This window comes from Temnothorax americanus, unplaced genomic scaffold, assembly GCF_048541705.1.
Source record: "Temnothorax americanus isolate GAGA-0224 unplaced genomic scaffold, ASM4854170v1 Scaffold13, whole genome shotgun sequence".
Classification (NCBI taxonomy): domain Eukaryota; kingdom Metazoa; phylum Arthropoda; class Insecta; order Hymenoptera; family Formicidae; genus Temnothorax; species Temnothorax americanus.
In genome coordinates, this window is record NW_027509264.1 from 4,077,211 (window position 1) to 4,102,562 (window position 25,352).

Genomic DNA, 25,352 nt, shown 5'->3' on the forward strand with positions numbered 1-25,352 from the left:
AAAGTGTCGTTGCTAAGAGAAAACGGGCCGGATTATGCGCGTCGGCTGCGCCGCGCCTCGAGATTCAATATTTGCCGCATCAGCCGCCAGCGCGTCTCCTCGCGTAATCACGGCCTAATCAAGAGCGACGAAATTCGATTATATACTCGCCGAGTTCCTGGCTATAGAGCGTAACTAGCGTATGATAGCGAGGCCCGGCGGAAACGAGCCGGGCCGGTCGTCGGTAGCACTGCACGGTAGCAGTTGGCCTGTCGAGATGGTAGCAACGAGACAGCCAATTACATTCACGCCCTCGATCACGTCAGCTGAGATGAATAAACTGCGCTTGCACAAAAGCGTAATAATTCGTAGCGTTAGCTACTTTTCGAACGCCCCGGTTCGTTTAAAACCCGATTGACGAAATTTGGAGCGACGCACGATGGGAAGCGACCGGGTTCATCCTGCGCACGCATGGGTGAGCAAGATAATTGCAAATTACGTTTTTAATTCCGACAAATTCTACTTCGTTTATCTCGAACGTAGAGGATATTCACGTTGCGCGAATCATCGCGATTAATTTATTTCCGTGTGGAAACCTTGTAAACATGGTTGAAACATAGTATGGGTGAAACAAGCAAACCTCTCTTAAACTTGCGAAAATTAGATGATATCGTCTTAAGAAAATTATTTCTTTGTCGTCGATTCAACGCGGAAGTTGCTGAACCGATAAACAATTCTCGTAACTCCCCGGGGTGTCCGCGACGATGATACTTTGCTTCGAGAAGTTTATTGCCAGCTTACTCGCAGGTCAAAACACTTAAACTCGGTTTATCCGAGATAAGTATAAATATTTACGCCATTAATCGATCAATATTCTCTGCACTCTCTTTTTCTTCTTCCTTTCTCGAATTAATATATTTGATAACACGATAACATCGATTAGATAAACAATACGATATATAGGATAATAAAAATAAAAGCTTAACGTAAACTTTGTGTGAATTATTTTGCATACATGATGTAAAATTTTACATATTCTCCTGTTTGTGAACTATGATAAGATACTCGTATTTTATGTTGGATGGTTTTCCAAACTTTACTTCAGTGTTTTCCGAAGAAAATTACTTATATTGCTGTTCTGTCCAACAACTCATTTATCGTCAGTATTGTGATGCATACAGCGAAGTTTAATTGAATAAAGCGAAGCAGCTTCTGTCAGAATTAAGAAGTGCATTATGCACTTGGCGATGCACGCGCCATTTTCCTTTGTCCGTTTCGTACTATCGTCGCGGCGTTGACGAGACAATAAAAACATCTTTGCGGTACAAATGGATGACAGAGAGATTTTCTTATTTTCTGTTTCTATGAGAAAGAGAGAGGCGCAAACAGGGAAAACAGGAAAGCGGAATCGTTGACGCGAAGGTAGGTTTAGTAGGTTACCTCTAAGGTCCAGTTTCACAAGTGTCGGTTAACTTTTAATCTTAGATTAACTCACTCTTCGTCTCTTTCTAAGGGGGACGTTAGAAGGAGACGAAGAGTGAGTTAATCTAAGATTAAAAGTTAACCGACACTTGTGTGCGTGAAACTCGGCCTAAATGTCAAGCAGAAAGGAGCAATGCGGTTAATGGCCTCGCTACTTGTACCGACAAGCGAGCACTCGTTACATTCCGCTAATTACGATTTTAGCTTTTTTTCTGCAATTTGTCGTATAATTTGCGCATCCGAGACCATAAGTGGATTGTTCCCTTTATGTCAGTCAAATTTTATTTATCAACGGTTGCGCGCATTTAATTAAAATCTCGAATCCTCTGGCTTTTTTCATTAACTATACACTTGCGTATTTGCGTATTCCCGCACTCTTGCTCTTTAATGAGAAACCATTACGCATTGCAAGCTCCACTTTCTAACGAGCATAATTAATAGTTTAGCATAATATGGTAACTACTCATGCAAGCAATGGTAATATTGCTGTTATTATTATTGTTGTTATAATTATTAATATTATAATTATATTCTATGATGTATCTATGTAAAATGTTTTTGTTGCATGTTACAAACGAATAAACATTATACATATCCGCTTTTATTATAGCATCCGCTATTCATTATTTTATTTTAATTTTCCCTGGTTATTATAACTTTTTCACAAAAAATTTTCTTTCAATTTGCTGAGAAGGTCATATTTCACTTTAGATAATAAAGTACATAACACAAAGCCTAAAATTTCATGACAAAAATGTATTCGACTATGCATTCTGATTTTCATTCGCCAGGAGAGTAATTTTTTCTAAACTTTCAACTTTTCCTCCGTTTATCAGGAAACTTGCAGCACTATTTCGTAAATGGCGCACCGACTGCGGTCGGTGTCGTATACAAGGAGACGCGTCTTACGTTTCGCTTTTCGATATCTAGCGCATGGCATGCAAGAACAATCGCAGGAACAAAGAATACGTACATGTGGTGCTTTAAGATATGTACGTCGCCGCGAACGAATGTCCTTTCCCGTTCAGCATCGAAATTGCTGCATTTACTACAACGTTTCTTTCGGTTTCTTGTATTTCAGAAGTGCACTGCCACAACATGCCATACGGCGGCAGCGGCAAGAACAGCGACACATACAACCAAAACGCTCTGGAAGAGACCACACGATCGGGGCCGTATTTCGACAAATCGGCCTCGAAGAACGTGACCGCCCTGCTGGGAAAGACCACGTACCTCAACTGCCGTGTCAAAAATTTGGGGAACAAAACGGTGAGTGAGAAAAATTCGCATATTCGCAAAGAAAAAAATCCATATTATTTGCCGGTATTTTTTTACTTATTTATTTATATCAACAGCGTTATGATGCAATTTCTTCAGATTATTTCTATAAATTAATCTTGTAATAATAATAATATAATAATCGCATTATATATATATATTGACGCGGATATTATATTTATAAAATATTAAGATGATTTGTTGATTCAAAATATTAGGAAACAGTGATGAAATAGATACTAGATCAAAAAAGCAATCTTACTTTAAATATGAAACATAAAACTTTTTTAATATTTTATTATAATTTTTAAATCGCGACGTTACTGCGTGATATAGCTAATTTCTTTTCCGAGGAAAGAAAAGTTAAATTTTTATACTGAAAAGAAATATTGAGAAACTCTGGAAAAAGATAACAGAAGTCCCAATATTAAGCAGCTACGGAGATGAATCCGGCTCATGCTTTTGTCACCTAACAACTTAAAAGTAGCGAACGAAGCCAATTCGACATTACGAATCGGAGGATTAAATCTGACAAGTTAGAGGGATGTATAGTTTCAGCGACGCGGAATGACGAATGTAGAGAAATCTCTCTTTTCTTTCTCTCGCGACAAGATCTCTCTAATGGGAGGAGGCTACGCTAAAGTAAAAAGTAACACATTCGCGGGAGTAGATTATCGGGACGACACTTATGTAAACATAGCATTTCTACGTTATCTTCGGTCCAGCCTGAGTGAGAGAGGCGAATTATCGAGTGTCAATATTTTATCGACACAATGGAGCGTCACCTGTCCCGGGCAAACTGCGGGGGTTACCGCCGGAAGTGCACTCGGGCACCAGCGCGACACCATGGTCTCTCGACAATGCCATTGAACGAAGTGTGCAGGTGCCTTTGGTATAGGTATATATATATATATATATATATATATATATATATATATATATATATACATATATATTATACATATGTATGTATATATATGTATAATATTTGACCGTTGTGGTGGCTGTGCAATTAGGGCAGCTGCAGACGGAGCTTTGCACAAGGCAAATAGGTTTATAGAGCGTGGCATTATGAGCGGCATCGATAAAATTTGGATTGATCTTGCGTCTCAGCTGGCTTTTTTCACGAACGGGCAGAAACTCGTAAAAGCAAAACCACGTAATTCTCATGTACTCGAAAACTAATGAGGTGTCCCGTTTGTTTTATCATGTCAAAGCGTTTTGGTCGCGTTGCTGTGCTAAAGAACTTTCTTTTTAAATACATTCGTCATGAGTTTCATTAACGATACGCGTGCATATGTTTTTTCGGTACCTTCCCAGTGCATACGTGCTGGGTCTGTCACGTTTGACGCTATTTTTCCATACCTTAAAGAGTATTTAAAAAAAATCTAAAAAAATTCACAAAACATCTGTCTACATTGTAGATGATGATTTTATAGTCATTTTAATAAGTTTATTTAATACTTTCTGACAGGCTTGCAAGTTACGAGCAAATATCACTTCGGCTCGGACGCCGTAGACTCACGTATGCACACGGAGGGTTAAGCATTAATGGGAAACATTTTATGCCGCTCGATGTACATGCATTAAGCGGACGTCACACGTACATGTTAGGAGCGATATGATGGTAGACGAATTGATCGTCTAAGGATTAGACTTAGGTGTGAGCGAGGGAAAGATAGGCCTGGTTATAACTCACGTAGTCGTCTCGTTTTGCTCGCGCCTCGTGGGAGCGATTAGATCGCTTGGATTATTCCCGATGATTTCCCACCAATTTATAGTTACCGAGACACATGAAAGAGTTAACGTTGATTCATATAACGCGCATGTATGTAAAGATTACCTAATTATCCATCCTAAAAAAAATTAATAATATTACAAATTTATATCTACAAGGTATATTTAAAAAAATACCTTATTTAATTTTTAAAATCTTTATCGAGTCAATAATAAATTAAAGACAGAATCTAATGTTATTTTAGTAAAGATTGAAAGTAGAGAAATTATTTAACAACTTTGATTAAAGCTTAATGATAATGTTTGGGATCCATTAACTAATTTGAGGATTACTTTAAATACGATCAATCGCATTTTCGTTATCTTACAAAAAGCGAAAGACGCTTAAGAAACCCTGAGACATAATACTTTGTAACAATTGAATTGGTAATGCACGTCAGTTTATACAGCGATGCAGCTGCTTAGTCGGTGGCAAGAAAGGGAGGGCGAGGAAACGTATACTCGGTACTCGGTATCGGAATCGACCGACTTTCGAATGCGACGTCCGGATTTATCGTTCTTGTGTGAAACTCGCCGAGGATCATACAGCGCCGGGGCCAGATTTATTGGATGAAGTGAACGTCCGCCTTGACGAAGGAGAGCAATGCGTCGAGATGCGGGGTTCTAGTATATACGGGCGTGTTCCACGCGCAGCCCATGCTTTACTTAATCTATGAATCGCCAAGCACCGCAGAGTTCGACGTTCAAAAAGAGGCGCGGATTCATTCATATGTATGCCGCGTAACCCAGTTCGAAATCAATTCTACTCGAGAGGTGTGTGCGGCGTTTCCCTCGAAACTTGGACGCGGCGTTTCTAGACATCGGTCGGCTCTCATCGTGAGTACGCTAACGATCTCTCGTGAACACGTTCTCTCTCGCGAGTGCTTTCCAAAAATGTCCGCTCAGCATCGAGAATTGACATTATTAATCAGAAGCCGATGTATAAACAGCCTGCAACGTTCTTCTCGTAATATTTTCTGTACTTTGAACCATATTTTTTTTTTTCAATTAAATTTTAGACTAACTTAGTTCGGTTTTCACGATATGTAAATGAAATATCGTGTTTCTCGGAATCGTTTTTCTTCCATTTCTGTTTTTACTTTTTACACTCATTTTTTGCGAAATCACACACGTGCCGTGTACTCGTCCTCGAGAAACCTGCATGCCAAGCGTATCTGCTCGTCATCGGCAATATCGATATCACTTGTGTTTATTTTACCGATTAACTTAACCCGCTATCGGAGTCGCGGATGGATATTTGATTTCTAAATCGTGTTTACTGTCAGCGTATGCCAGAAGCTCATCGATGGTTACGATTTAACCTGACACGGTATTGGAAATCTGGAGTCGAATCGAAACCGCACAGGAAGCTGTACTTGGCTAGAGCTTAATTAAATTCAATGCTTAAATGTCTACTGGATAGAATACAATTACAATCGCAAGCGGATAAATGAGAAAGTCTTCTTGTTCGTTCGTGTGTCTTTGGAGTTAAATTAAAATAAATAACTCGCCCTATTATCGAGAAAGACATGCTTTAGGGAAGCTTAATATGATCCGTGGATTAAAAAAAAAAACAGGAAAAGAGATAAAGGGAGAAGCGATTCTTCGGTGATAGATTCTTACGGCAGTCTCTGGAAGCGAGAAGAACAAATGCCTGAAGAGAATTTCTTTCCATCCGCGTCGCAGTGAACATCGGCTGGAACGATAGAATCGATTCGATATAGATGGGACGATTATCGCTGTGCCCACCGGTTGACTTACATTAATTCGAGATCAAAGCCTTCAACGAGCTGGAGCAAAGTGCTCTCGGCCGGAGATCTCTTTAAAACCCAAGAAACGAGAGCAGGACATTGTTACGTAAGGAGACGAAATCTACCTTTGTAAAACTACGAGAGCTCATAATGAGCGGATAAAAGACGACGAAGATTGAGGTCGCCTATCGAGATTTCATCGATTACGATACGTCATGCGCTCGTGGGACAGGGATATTCTTGTTTGATGACCGTTATCCTTCTGGAAATACAACTTAACTCTTTGCGCTCCAATTATTGTCAAGAGCCGGGTTTGCCAGCTGTATCATGCATATCGACGAGAACACGGATATCTCTTTTTAATTGCCGATGTAATAACGAAGACGTTCAGCGTATCACATTGAGTGAACGATGCTGATTCTCTTAAGGAAACGACTCTGTTATTGCTAGTGTAATGAAGACATTCGCCAATCGATCGCTTCATTATGTTATACGATTCTACATATATCTTTCATCCTTCAATGTTTTGGTTTTTTCTTGAAAAACTATTTTTTATTTTTAATATACATTTTACATATTATTTTTTACCTTATAATATTTTTTAAATCTTCTTTAATTGAATATTAATTGTGATTCAATAATTTTTGCAATTGTTAGACTCGCGTGATTTTTCATTTAGCTATTCATTATCCTGTTCACCAAAGATACGTTTTCCATTGTGGTCAATTTCGATCACCGATGGCATCACACCGATGTCACTGTCTGCGTATACGATCAACCCACCAATTTCGTCAACTCGTTCGACCTGCAATAACTCCGGCATTTTCAGGCAGCACACGTGAGCTTGCTATCAACGTGACGCGAAAGACGAGTACGCGTGCGAACACTCGATCGTGTGAGACGATAACGAAAAAGAGAGCTTTGATTCTATTGCGTTTCCAACATCTTTGACTGTTGTGGAGGTTGGCGCCGGTCACTCGCAACAAACAATCGGCCTCGTTCCTTCGTGTTCCTTTTCCGTGAACGTACATCGATTGCAAAGAGTGCCCTCAAACTGAAAAGACGCGTCCCTCGACAATAGTTTTCTATCGGCCTTATATAATCTTCGCGATCGCAAAGAATCGCCGCAACATATCGATTTTGGTCTCATCAACCGAGTATTCTGCCGCTATTATTACTTCTAAATGTATGGCATATATAATATATATATATATATATATATATATATATATATATATATATATATAATTACATTATTATTTAAATATATTAACTTTTTCAGTATACGTTTAATTTTGGGGTTAAACGCTTTGATCTAGTTTGGAAAGGATTAGTGTTAATAATTTTGCATTTTATTTCGGCACCGATTTCTCGATGCGATAATTAATCAGTATTAGCCGAGGAATTGAGGAAGAGGCCACGTGCGTTATAGTGTTTTATGCGTTTGCCAGCGCTAGGGAAACCACGTGTAAATCACAATTTTCGAGTTACCGCACTGTAAATACCTCGGTAAATCAAACCTGTCCGCATAACAAAGCTAAGTATGATTTATCGCGACTTTGAAATTGTGTGCCGGGCCTTATTTGAATTATCGCGCAATTTCATACACCTTGTCTGAATGATACTTGATTTCATTTATTTCACTGTTGATCACTTGGAATAGAATTAATTAAATAATTCGGTCCCGTTATATTAGTATAATGGACGCAATCCAATTTGTATACGTAGGATAATGAGAATCAGCAGTAATTGAATATTCCTTTTGACCGTGCGGAATTTATTTCATTTGATACGAGCGCCAAACACAAAAAACACACGTCATGTAAAACGATACAAGAATCTACATAATTGCTGTGACAATATTGCAAATATAGCTTTGCAATGCAAATAGATTAACCCTCCTCTCCCCGACGCGCGCTTTCGAAAATTAGTTATATTAATTACGCGTCTGTTCGGTCATGAATTCATAAATGCCGAATATTGAATTAAATCGCGCAATACGAATCGATTTGTTATCGCGCCGCTTCTAAATCGGAAGTCAGTGCAAACATACACGTTTCTTGTGTTATTTTGTTAAAATGACAGACGTACTTTATCTTACTACACTTCGCAGCTCCGGCGCGACTCTCGCTGCACGTGTCACGTATACATTAGCGCGAGTTACTTTGTCTCGGATATATATTCCGACGATATTTCCGAGGTGTACTGAAGAGGAGCAATCTCCGCGTGGAGTAGGAGACGCGAGACACATACTAGATCTTTTTGAGAAAGTACTGGAGCGTGAAACGTCATTTGCTTATGTGAGGATCGACAATACGCATTCCGCCGTTGAATTTAAGCTTTACTGATTACGAGTCGTTTCCGCTATACTTTGATCTTCCCTATTTTACTAGAGAAGGTAATATCGTCTTCTTGCTTACTTCACAGCTTGATGACTGCGATAGGCGCGCGCGACCTGTCTCACTTTGTTCATGCCTCGACAATTCTTAGTTGTAATTAAATGTATGCGAGTGGAGAACACTCAACCCCGATTTTCCTGATTGTCGCGCGATCTCTTTCTCTCTCTCTCTCTTTCTCATTATGCGGATTTCAGAAATAGATATCTTCGCGTGTACTATAACCGAGAGAAGAAAAAAGAGAGAAAGATGGGAGAGAAGTTTCACGCCACTCAATGTCCTGGCGCAAGGAAAAATATCATTTATATTATTAAAATGTGTCATTAAAATTTATAAGAGTGTGGTCAATACGACGTCGGTATTTACTTTGTAAAGGACATCTTTCAGTTCTATTCGAGCTCAGGTTCGCATAAGAGTGCACGAATCAAGCTAGCGACAATTACCCGCTTCGCGAATTAGGTCGAGCATCATCGGAGTATTCCAAGGAAAAATTCAAAACGAATGTCGATAAAGCTTCGACTACACGAAATTCTCTCACATAAAATACATATAAAACGATATATCATGTATGATAGTTTCTTTTTTACTTAAAATCGTAACTTATTTTACTCGAGTTAAGACGATACATCTTTAATCGGATTTTATTAAAAGACTAGAACGTTTAAAATTTCTAGTTTGCGCGTTATGATATTAGAATCTTAAATGCATGATAATAACTTGTGTGATAGTTAGCTTTATTGATACATCTTGACTTCGTCTTATGTAGCGGTTCACAAGATATAACTATTTTCTAACTAGTTATAGCTTACGCTGCAGAATTTGGACTTACATCGGCGAAATAGCGATCCTCTAGCTGATCATGAGTTAGCGAACGAGCTGGCGAACGAACTAGACGAGTATATAGCGGCGCGTATAGCGGCCTTCTTTTCGTAGAATTTAGCTTAATAGCGGGCGCCTTAAAGAAATTACTACCACGGTAGTCGTAAAGCACAGAAAAGTTTATTACACAGTCTCGCGACGAGGAACGAGCGCCGAGGATAGCGAACAATTTTGCCCGAGAAGATTAGTCCGCCGCTGCGCTGAAATAATCCCATAATGTATACCAAGGGAAGAAACCGCCGCGCCGCGGCCAAGAGAAAACCCGGAACGCGCGCGACCGACGTAGAGCGCACTTCTTAAAATCCAAGCACGCGTCGGTGCCGGCCGTGGCGCCGCTCCTGATATTCGCTTGCCGCGAATAATCTATCGCCTTAATCTTTGATCTTAAATCCTCGCGTTAGCGCGCTGCTCGATGACAAAGGACGATGCATCGCTACTAATTTTCATCATTTATTATGCGTAAGATATCATGTTTTAACAACGATATTATAATAAGCGCTGTAAAAATTAATTGCAAAACAGTATAAAATTACAAATTTTTTTTTTATCAATTTCTCAAAATAAATTAGGTATAGCTTAAGACATCTTTTTTCCTGCGTTCAGTCAAGTTCTTGAACAATTTATTGGTTTTTTCGAGATATTAGAATAGTGAGTTCGCTTTATTTTTGTAAGTCTCGAAACAAATTGTTTACCTATAACCCAATTTCAAACTGAATCGCGATTCAGTATGGTTATAATGGACGTAATGTATGATTGCGAGTAAAATTGTTAAATGGGTGATCTCTTTTGTTTGTATTCTGACGTGTTCGACAGCACTACATCACGAATGGCGAGCGAAATAACAACGAAACGCGCCGAGAGCGCCCAATTCCACGTCAGCTATAGTCGGAAAATAAATATCTAAACATACAAAAAAAATATTTATAACGAGCTGCGCTTTCCGTAACGCGTTTGGCAAATTCAAGGGAAAAGCCTCTATGCTACGCTGTTAAAAATTGCAGAAAATACATGTCATGTGTAAAAATTACAATAATGAAGATGACGTTGTAATTTCATAATGAAAAATTATATTACTTTTGTGATTATATATAAAACGAGGCATCACAGAGTCAATAACATTTTTTAATATTTTTAGTTGCATTGAACTTGAGTATTGTTAGATGTTTATTATCGCAAAATTTTACAAGTTTGAAATTTCAATTTATTTTTGTTTTCTAATTGTAAGTAGACTCGTTCTAGGATAAAAAGAATAAGATTGTCGCGATTAATTAAGGATAATTTTTTGATATTGAGAAAATTCGTAAATCAATAGCGCAGAAATATTTTGTGCCTGAAATTCGTTAGCGTCCACATCTCGAATTAATCAGAGACTGCTTCGATTTTCGTTTCGAGTTTCCGCGTTCGCTACAGCAGCGGAAAGCGATAGCGGCGCATATTGTTAATGCAAATCGGTGAAATGTATGCTAAAATTCGTAACTGCTCTGTACATTATAGGTAATTTATCTGCACATAGAGTATGGATTTACACTAGATTGCTAATTTTAAGCGTATGGCGTATTCATTGACTAATTTGAAAACTGATTTTCCAACAACGTTACAATAGCAAAAAAATATCGACCATGGAAAACAAGTTGGCGTAAGAGATATTTGCTTGTGGGAAATATTTCCGAAGCAACAATATATGACACAATATGACACGAGCGACAGATCTGACAGAGAGACCGCGCGGACACGCTGTTATACAGTGCGCAGCGGTCAAAACGCAACGAGACATTCCAACTCCGATTATATATGGACCACCGCGGACAATGGTGCATTCATCCGAACGACAGCAAACGCGCGCCGAACATTCGTTACCGATATTTAATCGACGATGGGTTCCATTAGGAAACATACGTTCGCGGCGGTATAGAGTATAGATGAGGTACCTTTCATAATTTTCCATGACTAGCGCCGCAAAATCATTTCCGTTGACACCAATCGAATAATGACTGTTATAGCGAATATTCGCACGATGCCGAAGGATACCGTGAAAACAAATCTAGAAATTGTTTTTGTCCCATTGAGCCCAGTTGCATTTTAATCCACCGTTGTGGAAAATTTGCATTTAGGCAAAATCCATCGCATTAATTGAGAGATCGAATGGGAAGGGTAACAGAAATATATGCACATAGTATATGTATGTATAGTAGGTCTGCGTCGCGTCGTACACGGCGCAATGTGAGGCGAATGAACTCTGCGATTCGTGCGATATGCCCCGATCGCGCTCCAATAATCTTATTCACTTGTCTTCATATGTTCTGGTCGAAACCATCCAGGCGTTGATATTATGTGAGTTTCTATCTACGAACAATCAGCGAGCGCGCGGATGTGAACTGAACGCGCAAATGTCCGAAGTTGGGGGAAATCGTGTTGGACGTTCACAATCAAAGGACGATATCCGGCAACTCGATTCGATTCGCGTTACGTTCGTTCGCGCGCACCGAAAATGATTGGAATTGCCACGATTCGTCGTTGCTACGCCGAAACTTTCGACTTATGTTGGCGTAATTTATGAAACTTCCGCATAAACTTCATAACGGCTTTATAATTTATCAGAGAAGGTACTTTGAAAGTTGTAAGAGGATAATAATGATTTATTATAAGTATCTCATGGTTGACTTTATGGCTAACGAAGCGAGTATTAACGACTCGATATCGTTGACTGTCGTGATTTAACAGTGACATATTTTCTAAGATATTTTGCTATTTTTTAAATGGCAACAGAGCTTTATACAAAATAGCTTTAATTTCAGTACGAACAAACGGTAATTACATTTCGAAGGATCCGTTATTGTGATTAATGCCGCTTGCGCGAGATTTCGAAAGATAAAGCGGCATCCCAGTTATTACACTCGTAGTATATCATCTAAATTCTCAGAAAACTATTCTTCCGGCAGTTGAATTTGCTATCATACCGCGATGACGAGAATTTCACATTGATTTCTTTCATGAGCGTCGAACTCTTCGGATCCCCCTTGATCGATCTCACGGCTCTCATTGACGGGGAATGCGATGCTGCATCGCCGTTTCGATGCCAGACCGTACAAAGGAGGAACGTGAAAAAGCGGCTGGAAGGCGGCAGGTCATGTAATTGCCAGGAAATTGAACATTCCGTGGCATTTTTCGACGCTCGATAAATCCGCCTTGTCTGCGAAAACGTCTGCCTACGACGAAGGTGCCGTCGATTGGCAGCCAGACGATTCTATCGACGATTTTTGGACGCGACGAGCAATCTAGTTAGTCTACCTTTCCTTAAAGAAACTAAAGGGAACGAATTCTAATTCTAGTTTCTTTTCCGCGATCTCCATATCTTGAGATTCACAAGTTAAGAAGATAAGTTAATAAAACTTCATTCTTATAAGATTCCTTCAATTATTCCATCATAAATCTCAAATCATGAAAAATCGTTAATGCAGAAATCTTTTTTTTTATAATTACTGTATTCAATAAATTAGTAATAATAGATATATCATATTTGATATTTCCAAATTAATCTATAAATAAAATTTATAAATACAATTGCGTATGTTTACATATATTTTCTTGCAACTGTAATATTTTTCTCAAAAATATAAAGCTTGTCGATCTTCACCTTAATAACGAAAGTCCACTATGATTCTCTGGAGACTTTCTAAGACGTCTAAGATGTCGAAGTAGAATAACGTTGCTAGGAAAAGAATAAAAAATAAACGTCGTTATTTCGAAGCTTTGCAAACGCGAGTGAGATACTTTTGTCGATCGAAAGTAACGGATGATAATATCTCGATCCGTCTGCGAAATCTCATCGAATCGCCTCGCCTCTCGGAAATTGATGAGACAGGACGCTCGTAGGCATCATCGAATTGATCGAGACTGTTGATCGATATTAATCGTGGGTCAGGCAATGGATACGGTGAAGATTTAATAAGCCGAGGTGGATAGGCACCGAATAAAATTGATAGAAGCGCGGATGAGGAAGACGATTAAGAACGGAGCGGGCTAAAGGGCTAAGTGCGACCGGTAACAGCGCGTAACGGGTTAGATGAGTGTATAAAGTAGGTCATAGAGTGAGAAGGGTGAGAAGGTCGTTATCGCGTGTCGTGCATATCTTCAACCGCTCGAAGAACTCAACTCCGCCGGAAGCAATGAAGTTTCATTACGATTCCGGACGCGTCGTCCGTTCGTTGAACGCGGGTAAGAAAATCTGGTTACGCTAAGCGCACGGTTTTACCCGCGATTCAATTCTCTTTGACTCTAAAGAACGTACATATATGTAAAATTACTTTCGGTATAACTGTCAACGGCGGGCGGATATACCTTCGCGTTGCAGAATTGCCTATAATATACTTTATGTATCATATGTTATATTTGCATATATACTCGTTTGCTAATCAACTTATTTAATCCTGAACCACCTCGTTGCGCATTGGCTGAGATTTGTAAATTTTATTTCCAATTAAAATGTATTTTTAAATTTGTAGACTTTTTATTATATAATTTATTATATAATTTAGTTTGTTAGTTTTTTTGTAATAATTTATTATTACTATTTCTACGCTGTGAACAGCACAGTCAAAAAATTACACTAAAAAGAGTTGAGCTTCATCGTGTCGCTAGCTCGAAAAATAACTACCTCTCTGCGAAAAATCACAGTACGCGTCATATTTGCCGGCCTAGTAGGATTGCCCGAGCGCTTCTGATCGTCAGAGCGGAACGTAGTCGGTCCTATACTTAGATACGCTGCGCACCCAGTTGGAAATGGGATCTGCAGAACGGCATCTAACCGAAAGGGATCCGTCGGATAATCCCGCAGTTGGCTTCCGGCAGACGTCTCCGTCGTATCGGGTCAAATCAGATCCTTTCAGGAACGTATTTCGCGCAGAGCAAAGAGGGTAGAAGAAGGGTGGAGGACGAAGAAAGGATGGTGCGTGTATAAAGGCGTCCGTGGACGAGTAGGTGATGTCGCGGCCAACTGAAGAAAAGACTGAGAGTGAACTGAGAAGGAAGCGCGAGAATCTCTCGGGACAGATGATCCGATGAGGTTGCGACTCTTCGCGAGAACGGAGGAGAAACGGACGGACGCATTTTGGGAGACAAATGGAGAAGGAGCGAAAGGGAATAAGGAAAAGGAGGGAGAAATGGGATACCTTGAAAGGTTTTCCCGGCCAGCAATTAGGCAACTGCTTGATCTCACACCTTTTTAGATTCTCCCGTTCGTCGTGCGGCTAGCGCTTTTTATCTTTTCCGTTCACTATCGCGAAGACGCTTCTCGCTAACGTAATTTTCTTGGGGAGACGTGGCACTGCAGCCACATTTGTAAGAAGCTTTCTTATAAGATTTATGGAACTTTACGAACGACGACTATCCGATTGAACATTATAAGAAATAATTGATCTTGCGTTTCTCTGAACAATCATGGATTTTATTAAAATTTATATATCGCGTTTTTTTTATCGTGAGAGATGAATTTTGTTTACTATATTTCGTCTTAATGAAAATGCAGTCTGTCTGCGGAATTTTACTCGAATACTACTTTTCTATATATATATATATATGAATAAAGCGGCGTTATTTCGTATTGGTTGAAAAATTTATCTTTACATTTAACAGTAAAGGAACGGTGTGAATTTGTAAAACTTTACTCGATGTAAAAAGGTTAATGAGTTGCTAAATTATCGAGTCACCACGACGACGAATTAATTAACGCAAAACACGAACGTCGCGATACTACCCGGACTTAGCCGAGGCAAATGACAAATTAATTTTTAGCAGTTAACTCTAGATGGTGGCCTCTGAAAAAGCAACCCTGTAGTCAGAAAGCTCGGCGGGTAAATTCTCTTTGTCCAGTGGCGGGTTTTCGGATGAAAGAAATGGGCGAACGTCATGCACAAAGACGGATAGAGCGAAAGAAAGAAGGAACGAAGAGTGAGAGGCGGAAAGAAAAGTGAACGCTGAAGTTTCTGATGTTTTTCTGAGCAGCAATTAGAGAACTTTCCGACCTCTTATGGGCCATTTTCGAGTATCTAGGACTCGTTCTTTCTAAGTTCGCGTTGTTTCTCCTGCACGACATGAATCTTCACGATAAAATCTGCATTTGAATTTGAAGATAATTATACAACCTATATATTTTTATTAGATTAATGACGTAATTATTATCTTTACTATCAATAATATGGGAAAATTGTAATAGTTATATAATTTATGCTCTTCGAGATATTATAACTTGCATTCTAAGACACAAAGTAAATCCCTCCACTATTATTTTCAGTTTTATTTAATGTTACCGCGCAAATTACATTAATTTATGCATAAAATATTGATGAAATCCCTACGTAAGTACGTGGCGACGGCATCTATACGAGTAACAAATGTTGTCAGCAATACGGACGCATAAAACGAGGAGAACACGCGGCGTCGCCGGTTACGGCCATCTTGTAAGTCCGGTGTCCTTTTATGAAATATCTCGTTAAAAGCTCAAGAAATGCATCGAAGCGTACCGGGACGGTTTCAGGCCGGTTTGGCGCGCGCGGCCAAAGCCGCCGCTTAAAGAGCTTAAGAAAAAACGCCAAGCGCGGCGTAACCACGTGTACTTCTTAATGGCTGCGCAAGGTAATCGCTGCATTGGAGGTGGCGCACCCGGGGTGCTGCGTTAAAACGAGGTCAGAGGAGTGGCGGTATGCAAACGCGACTCTACTCGTCCGTGCGAAGTGCGCGGAGGAATGGAGAGAAAGAGAGAGGACGAGAGAGGTAAAGTGGCGGAGAGGGCAGCATTAAGTTCGAAATCTTCTTGCGAAGGAACGCCGTGACTGCGGAAGGCGAGGACGTTAAAACTAATTGGATTTTCGCGTCCGTAACGAGTTTTTTCGCCGATAATTCCGACCTTTTTTCTTTTTGCGGACGATCGTTAAAGCCGCCATTCGAGGAGGCGTCTTTATAATCTCTTCGGATCGATCGCCGTACTTTCGTCGAACATCCCCGCGACCACGACGGGCGTCTGTAATAGAATAAGGACCCGAACTGGAGCGTTTATACGAATGGACATCAAAGCATTTCGCGCGTAACTCGCAAGTACACCATCGATGCGTAATTCGCAATTCCTCGTCTAATCGACGTTCTAAATGTCTGTAATTCGTACGCTTGTCCCAACGATTATATTATCAGTGAATTTAAATGTTTTTATTTAGCAATTTAATACGCTAGCTGTATTTCATTATTTGTCGCACTATATAATTTTCAGTCATATTTAAATCACAATAACGGAAAGATGCGACAAATCGCGCGCCAAGATAAAGAACGACGAGACACGACTCTATGTAGATACAATGCGTCACAGATATAAACGTAATTGCTACGGAACTAAAAAAACGAGACGCTTAATTAGTCTTTCTGGTCGGCAGGAAAATTTACTAACTAATAAGTTCAATTTATTGCAATCATGTTAATTAGAAAAAGAACTTTCGCACGCGCGAACAGAAAGGCTGTCGCCTCGAATCTCGCTGGATCGACCCGGACGGCCGATTCTCGTGTTACACGACTTGTAACCGCGCAAAAAACGCTGGTGACTTTTTCCGGCCAATCCTTCTAACGAGTCGACGACCGTCTCGTCGGAATTATTAGTGACTCTCGACTTAATGATTCCCGCGAAATCCGTACTCTAGCTTTTTTCTCGTTACTCTCGTCACGTTCAATCGTCCCGAGCTGTGGATTGTTTCGTAAAATCTGCGTTAAACGATATGCTAGTTACTCTACAAGTTAAAAATTAAAGGACGATCTAATTTTGAGAAGCTCACATTTCTGTGAAATATTTATCTTCCGATTAAATTTAAATGAATTTTGGTCTTACAATTAGATTCATTTGAATTAAAAAGTTAAGTTTAATTTTATTAATTAACTAGCTTGATACTCGTGCTTCGGATACTGCTTTAAATAAAAAACCAAGTCGATATCTCATCGGGCCTAAGAGACATTAAGGAATCCGTGAAAACACATTTTACTCCTTTTCACCCCGTTAGAAGATCAAATTTCTAAAAATCCCTTCTTAGTGGGTGCTTACGTCATGGAAGGTATATATATTCCCCAAATTTCATGTTTCTAGGTTTTGACTAAGCGTTGATGAGTCAGTCAGTCGGTCAGTCAGTCAGGACATTTATTTTTATATACATATATATAGATAGATAAAGATTTTAAAATTGGAGAGTTGTGTGAGAAATGGCAAGGTGATGACTTTTTGATCATATCCATCCGGTAGTGAGCGAGGTGACAGTGTTTCCCCGAGGACTCAGATGTCACCGTTGGTCGTGTAGAGATGCGCGACTCCTATGAACGAATCAATTAGAGACGCAAGTGGAATATTAATGATGCCCGCACTTAATTACGTTTCGCAGAGAGATTTGCACGTATCCGCTCACTACATGTGGGATCGCACCCTTTGAAACTAGAACATATGGCGATAGATTTGAATTTATACTTGTCGCTTCAAACATCGTTAAACACACGTGTTCACGTTTCAAACCCTGTATAGCAGTAAAATAATACGCATATGGATATTAGTAGATTTGAAAGTTAAATATTACTTACAAATATTTTTATTGCGACATGCCAGTATATGACAAATGGACCTCAGTAAATATTTAAGAAGATTAGAAAAAAATCATTTTACAGTCGTATTTGATTCTAATGATTCTAATGAAACGACACTCAGACACATTTGAATTAAGAAATTCATTAATACGTCTTGTCTAGATTTATTCGTACTTGTGTTTGATCGTCGCAAAGCAACGCACAGATGTTGTAATCCGGGAAAATGTCGGGGGTAAATTACCGCGGCACGATTTTCGGCTATAAATCAGGCCGAGTGCGTTCCATGGCGAGGCAGCCAACTGATTCCGCCTTAACGAATAATTTACGACAACTGTTTTCACCCCGTAACCGACCGAGATACCGCATACGTCCGTAGTTTTACATTGCTTTTAAGACGGATAGAACACCGCAGCTAGAGAATTTTATGTCACTGATAAGTTGATTGCAGGATAATTACACTAATGAATGACTATAGGAGAAATGTCTGTTTCCGTAATCATATAAAATAATATTATCACGTTCTTAAAAATTAATCTTAAAAATTAAAACATGATAATTATTTAAATTATTATATAATTTTAAATTAAAACGTGGTATATAATTATTTATTAGAGATTTTATAAGTTTTATCAATCTTTTCCCACTTACTAGTTCATCTATCCTGTAACAAAGAGACACACACACACACACACTCTCTCTCTCTCTCTCTCTCTCTCAGCATGCTATTATTCCTTTTTTTCATCATTTTTTTAATTCGGAAAGACGTACGTGCTCTCTCGCAACGAAAAGCCACCGCTTTTTTTAGACAGTAAATTGTGAGCGAAATTCCGAGGGCAATTCCGAATCTAGGTCGTCTATTTCCAAAAGCCGCCGCCTCTGGAGATTGGCATTTTTCAGGAGGTGAGAAAAGCGTGTAAATTGACCGATAAGTTTTGATTCCGTGATGATGACACACCGAATTCTCGATTATTTTCTTGATTCGATATGACATGTTCTTTTAGAGCGATTGGCGCGATCTTTTCAGTTGGTAACTTTTCGAAAAAAGGTTTTTAGGAAGCTTTCGGATTTGAAGTGAATCAATTTTTAGAAGTTCGTCCCTGATTTTTGACCGAGAACATTTTCAGCTCACAAATACTAAACCATTGAATCATAAACGATTCTTTGCTCCTACCGACGCGTCTGGTTAGCGTCGCGGAACAGCTGCTCGTGAGAAAATTGGAAAGCATTTGCCCACGAATTTCTCCTTTATTTTCCATCCTGAATCCTGCACCGAATCTTCTTTCGCTATTCGAATCTCCAAGTCGCATGACGTGCAACAGAAGGCTTGACATTACTGCAGAGTCATGCAGAATTCCAAAAAAGACGCGTCTTTCTAATCTTTCTCCGAAAGAAATCAATGAGAGAAATCAATGTAGAAATGCATATTTCGAAAAAAAGATCCAAATTATTTGCGCTTGATGTGCAGACATTTTTCAAAAATTAAAAAATTAAGGAAATATATTACAATTTAATCGAATGATTTATCAACAAAATCAACAACAAAAATTTTATTTCATATTTATACAATGCAAAACAGTTCTTTTTGCTTAAAGCTTTTCTTTAACGTAGAATTTCCTATCATGCTAGAAACTCCAATTCACTCGAAATGTCGAGACGTCGTTGGTTGAAGAATGGATTAAATGTAAAGACACATAAATAGTCGGATAAATGGATAAAGAAAGCGGAAAGCAGAAACAGAAGAGAGACGTGGCTCTTTTTCGGCGAATCTGTCGCCTGGCGGAGGAAACAGCTGCTCCATAGGAGCATTCGCATTGCTACGCGGGATTGAGAAAGACGAACGAGAATGAGAGAGCGGATGCAGACGTTCTCTCGAATGCTCGCGAAGCAAAAACCAATAATGCAAAAGCCAATATTCTCGCGAATTTCGGTGGCGTGGGCGGTGATTTATCGCCGCGCCTATAGCCGGAATTCTTATATGAGACGTCCCGGGGTACGACGTACTCCCTTACCCTCTCTCTCTTTCTTTTTCGTTGGTCTAATCGAGCACACTCCACGTGAACTCGAGATAGGTCTCGAAAGTCTCACAAGGATGCGATTGACAAGACAGACCGCTCGTCCTTCACGTTCACGATCCTCCCCATTCCTCTTCTCTCGGTATAAGTACTAACCGAGACTACGGGTCGGCAAAGAAAAACGATAAACCGCATCCTCTCGCGTGATTCCGATAATATCGACAACGTAAGAACCATCGTCGGGGTTTATATATATATACAGCCGTCTTCCGTTTCAAATTTAACGTGTGTGGATACTTTTATCGGACCACTCTGCTGTCTATCTATAAAATTTGCGGTCTAAAAATTCGCGCTGGTGCTTAAATGCCGCCATCTCGCCTTCAAGCACAAATGCGAAACCTCGCCTTTCTCACCGAGAGATTCTGCTTTACCTCCGAGACCATAATTTCCTATTCGCGCCGCGTGCATTTCCGCGCGCCTGGCTGCCTGGTCTCCTTATGAGAATACTCATCCCTCTTTCCCACTTTCTCTTTGTATACCCTCTGTTGTACCGCGCACCTGATGCTCTTTCTTCGTTTCGCGATTAAAATACGTAGGAGGTCAAAGATCGCACGCGTAGCAGCTTTATGTTCGGTGGTATTTCGCCGAGTGGTCCACACGCGCGGCAAGTTGTGACGAAAATAAGACGAATGTTAACATCGTGAGAGAAATAACACCAAACCGATCAAGATCGCATTATGTTTCTGATAACTGAAACTTTTTAAGAAGATTATTGGTATTCTACGGTGGACATGAACGCGTCTCCGATTTCCTTAAATATTTTCAGAATCATCGCGTAAGGATTATGCGACGCGATACGTTATGCGAAGCACCACAAGTAATTTTCGATATCAGAATCTGTAAAATTAAATTAAAATTCACGATAATATCTCGCGCAACGAACAACGGTTCTTTGAATAATCCAATCACTTCATTACCCTATATTGTTGTTAAATTCGATCTATTTGTAAACGTGTTAATCACGATATATTGTGTGTCGAGCGGTAAATCTGTATAAATCCAATTCGATACAACATCAGTGTCATTCAGAAACGAACACTATTTGCAGGGATAGCGAGAGAGAGAGAGAGAGAGAGAGAGAGAGGGGGGAGAGAGAAAGCGAGCGAAACACTACATGTTTATTAATTTAGATGCGCGCGGATAATCATCAACATGGATGCAACAGCGTACAATGTGACGGTGTTCTGCGAAAATAAACTGATAATTTTCATGCGCACGATGATGCTCTTGATGCTTATTTTTATATCGTGGAAGGAACCCTGTGCAACGAATAGCCCAGCATAATAATAATACTGGAGATTATTGATCGACCATCTCCGCTCTATGCCCACATTTAAAAATAAAACAAGCCGGCGCTACTCTATTCTTGGGTTTATGACCGACGTTAAAAATATCCATTTTTGCGTGCGAGTTTATTCAAAACAAAACTGTGTTTGTGCTGTTTATCCAACAATTATGCGAATGGCAAAAAGCATATTCCTAAATGGTTATTTGTTAATCTTGTTACAGTATTTGTCGATATCTCATTTATGTAGTCTTTCCCAGGCCCGCTCGATCGTGTAATAATTTGTAAATAATTCAATCAGTAATATCGCATATTGTAGCACTAACGAAACGCCGAATTATTTCCTCGTATTTATCAGCGCCAATCGAAACATAATTTATATTAAATAGAATGATGAGCTAATGTGTATATATGTTTAGTCGAGATATACCCTCCATCTACTCTCGATCTGGATTACAACGTGGGCAACACTATCGCACCCTGACTCTCCAACTATTAAGACGCATTACGACCTGGCATCAAAGTGCTTTGCGAAACGACGCGGTGACTGCCGGGATGCATTTGAAGCTGACATCAGAAATCTGGTTTACGTACACGAGGCAGTCCAATTCGACGTTTATATATCTGGAGGCCACGCTCTTGCGGTACGGGAGTGCCTAATATGCGCACAAACGACGAATTACGAAGAGATCTGCGAGCGCGGCGCAGACTGAACCCGCAGAGTGCACTTCTGCAATTTTCCGCATTAACCAATTTGTTTCCTTTTTTTTTTTTTAACCAACTCGGTTTATCGGATAACTATTTCAGACTCGTCTTTCACGTCTTTCACAGATTACAAATCTAATTATTATTATTTTTTTAAATTTACGTTCTGATACAGAAATATGATAAAACAGATGTTTGATAAAGATAAATTATTTCATAAAATAGATTTTCCTAAAAATATATATATATTTCTTCTTAGTTTTTTCGTATACCTATAGAAAAATAATTGAAAATAAATTTTATTTGACAAAGTTCGCCGATTTCTTAACGTGGGGACGAATATCGGAAAACTAAGAGACGGAGAACTACTTAAGGAGGGAAACAAAGAAGCACGTGTCGGTCGTACTTGGGCGGAGTGGTAACAAACGAAGGACGAACCAGAGAGTTTCAGCAGCCAAGAAGCGGTATTATTCGCGCTACGTGCACTTGGCTTCTCAAAAGTTCGATTACGTTGAGTCACTACGGTGCAAGGCTTCCGCCACTTTATTCGCCGAGCGTCGAGTGACCGCCGAATCCTTTTGCGGCGACGGCGCGGGCGGCGGCGACGGTCCGCGAGGGACTATCGATCAATCCGCATTTCCATTCTGCTTCAACACGACCAAAGCGAAAAACGAAATACGAGGGGCGAAAAGACGTTGCGACTTGAATACCAAGCAGTTTTTGGTTACAATTTGCGGCTTGAAGTACATCGACCGTCCCTCGTGTTCCGTCCGATTATCCCTATTCTCCCGTGTCCTCCTTTTCTCTCAATTCCTTTCTCTCGCTTTTTCTTTCTTGATCCATCTTGCATCTCTTGACGGAGGCTGTACACTTTTCTGGAATTTCTTCTGTACGTGTTCGGCTGGACGGCAGCGGCACAATTGCATCGCTATCCAGCAGGCCATGTGATATGCATAATGCAATAACGGATGGAATAGGATAAAATACAGAATAAAAAAGTCACGTCGGGGTAAGGAACGAAGAGTGGAGGCGGACACGGTTTTTCGGACTTCCTTGATTAACCATCAACCTGCCTATCAACCTATCTCGCATAAAATTGTATGGGACGCGATATTACCGTGGAATATTATCGTGAAGTGCAAAACATGATAATTAACTCGTGAGCGAGTGGAACGGAGATGCATCGAGAACTGAATTTCTGTAGGACTTTGTAAAATTAAGCATAATTTTAATTATTTTGTATGTCTGCGTTCGTGAACATGGTAACACGCAAATATGGTAAACGGTAACCGTGGTTTATCTCGTTAAAAAGTCTAATTTTTGCCTTAACGTCACACCGAAACTTTTCCGCGATATTGCGTTTGTCTGTTATTCGCTCTTTCTCCGCCTTTCTCTTTCTTTTCTCGTCCACTCAAATTGCTGCGGCAACGTCTTTACTTTCGGTCGCTTGTTGTTCCGCCAGCGCGTATGTATATGCCACCGTGTATATGAACGGTTTGGTATACGGAACATCGCGGAAATATATCCGCAAAGGTTGAAGGCACGCGAACGTTCGCGGTGGAATTTTGCGCTCGTGGAACGCTTCTCGATGTCGGTGAATCTGGACCAAATAGCGCAGCAAACTTTTCTACGCTTTCGTATAACTGCTACAGCTATAAAATCTCAAAGATACCTTCCATTCAGGATAACGTTCCTCTGCAATCTCTTGTGGACAATCCAAAGTTATCCCCAGTTGAAAATGATAATGTAACGTGAAAGCCAATCTTCAAAGGTCATACTAGGTGCTTCGCTTTTTAAAATTATGATAACGCAAGTGAAAAAGAGTAATTCTAACAATAAAGTCATGGCTTAATATATTATTATTATTGTTATTATGATTGCGATTATTATTAGTTTTATTATTGTGATAAAACGTCAACATTATTAAAAATACATATAGAGGAAAAACAGCGTTATATTATGTTATACGATAATATTCTGATCAACTTCGAACAAAAAGTTTAGAATTCAATGTAACCTCATAGCTTTTACAATAAGTAGTGAACGGAAATCGCAAACAAGATAAAGGCGTGAAAAAATTAAAATCGAATAAGAAAGTAACGTGAAACGTATACTATTTCTGGCTTGAAGCGAACAGTCGTTCGATAAATTTTCATCGTTTCTTTCTAATTTCCTCGTTTAATGTCTGCTTTCCTGTTTTCTTATCGGTTCGGTAATTTTTCAATTCCTCGCCCGTATTTATCTGAAGAAAATTCATTAAATATCAATGCCTAGAGGTAGAAGGAGGAATAGTATTGCGGATAAACGCGTTAAGGGTGCACTTTTCATTTTCTGCCGTCCGATCTGATAACTAATGATAAGATGGATATACTCGGTTAATGCAGCTCCGTTAATTAGGTCAACGATTTTTCTCGTAACATTTGATCATCTGTTATCTTAAAGCTTAATTTGTTAGATTTAATATTTCCAATATCAGGCTTTTATTAAATCTTTTTAGATGAGAACTTCTAAAATATCCGATCACACAAGCACAGGCACAAGGACGCATTTCTGGACAATGGAAAGCGCACTGCAAATCTGCGCCCTGCAAACATATGTTGGGTACAAATCTGAAAGCTCTTGCTAAAAGAGCACGATACCACACCGAACACACCTAACTGAAATTCGATGCTTCGCAAGGGTAAGCGTGGATAAATTGACGATGACGACCGACTCTTAAGAATCGAATTACCCATATACGCGTCACGCGAAACGTTTACTCTGCATATTGAGGCTGAGAGAGTAGAGGGACGAAAACCGGGGAGAAATTTGAGTTCTCCCTCAGGGTACGGAAAGCGGAGGAGCTTCTTCCACGGCTGGTGGGACACCGTAAAAGACTGTAGCGAGCAATGCAGCACGAAGACGAATGGTTAACCGATAGAACGTGGTAGACAAACTAGTTCGCGATACGCAACCCTCTCTCGAGTCGCCATCGTTTCTTCCCTCTCGTCTCCGCCAGTCCTCCCTCGTTTCTTCACCGGCGAGAGAACGCCGTGCGATTTCCCCGACGGCTGCGGCAGCGTGCAACCGCGACTTAAACTCCCTGACTCAAGAGTCGAGGAAAGATTAATACCTGGTCAGCTTCGGCCTGGATATCTTTATCTTTCAT

At 39.8% G+C, this 25,352-nt stretch overlaps 1 protein-coding gene and 1 long non-coding RNA gene across 7 annotated transcripts in view; one reads left to right on the plus strand and one right to left on the minus strand.

Moving 5' to 3' along the window:
• Positions 1–25,352, plus strand: part of LOC143893878 (neurotrimin) — a 298,243-nt gene that overhangs the window by 176,773 nt on the left and 96,118 nt on the right. For 4 of the 5 annotated variants that reach the window (XM_077399698.1, XM_077399697.1, XM_077399700.1 and 1 more), the window contains exon 3: positions 2,543–2,730. In XM_077399698.1, the coding sequence (XP_077255824.1) occupies positions 2,543–2,730 (188 nt within the window). Of the gene's footprint in view, positions 1–435; positions 455–2,542; positions 2,731–25,352 lie in introns of those variants that run through there. The other variant, XM_077399701.1, reaches the window with a different exon arrangement.
• Positions 1–25,352, minus strand: part of LOC143893883 (uncharacterized) — a 220,244-nt gene that overhangs the window by 114,994 nt on the left and 79,898 nt on the right. The window lies entirely within an intron of this gene.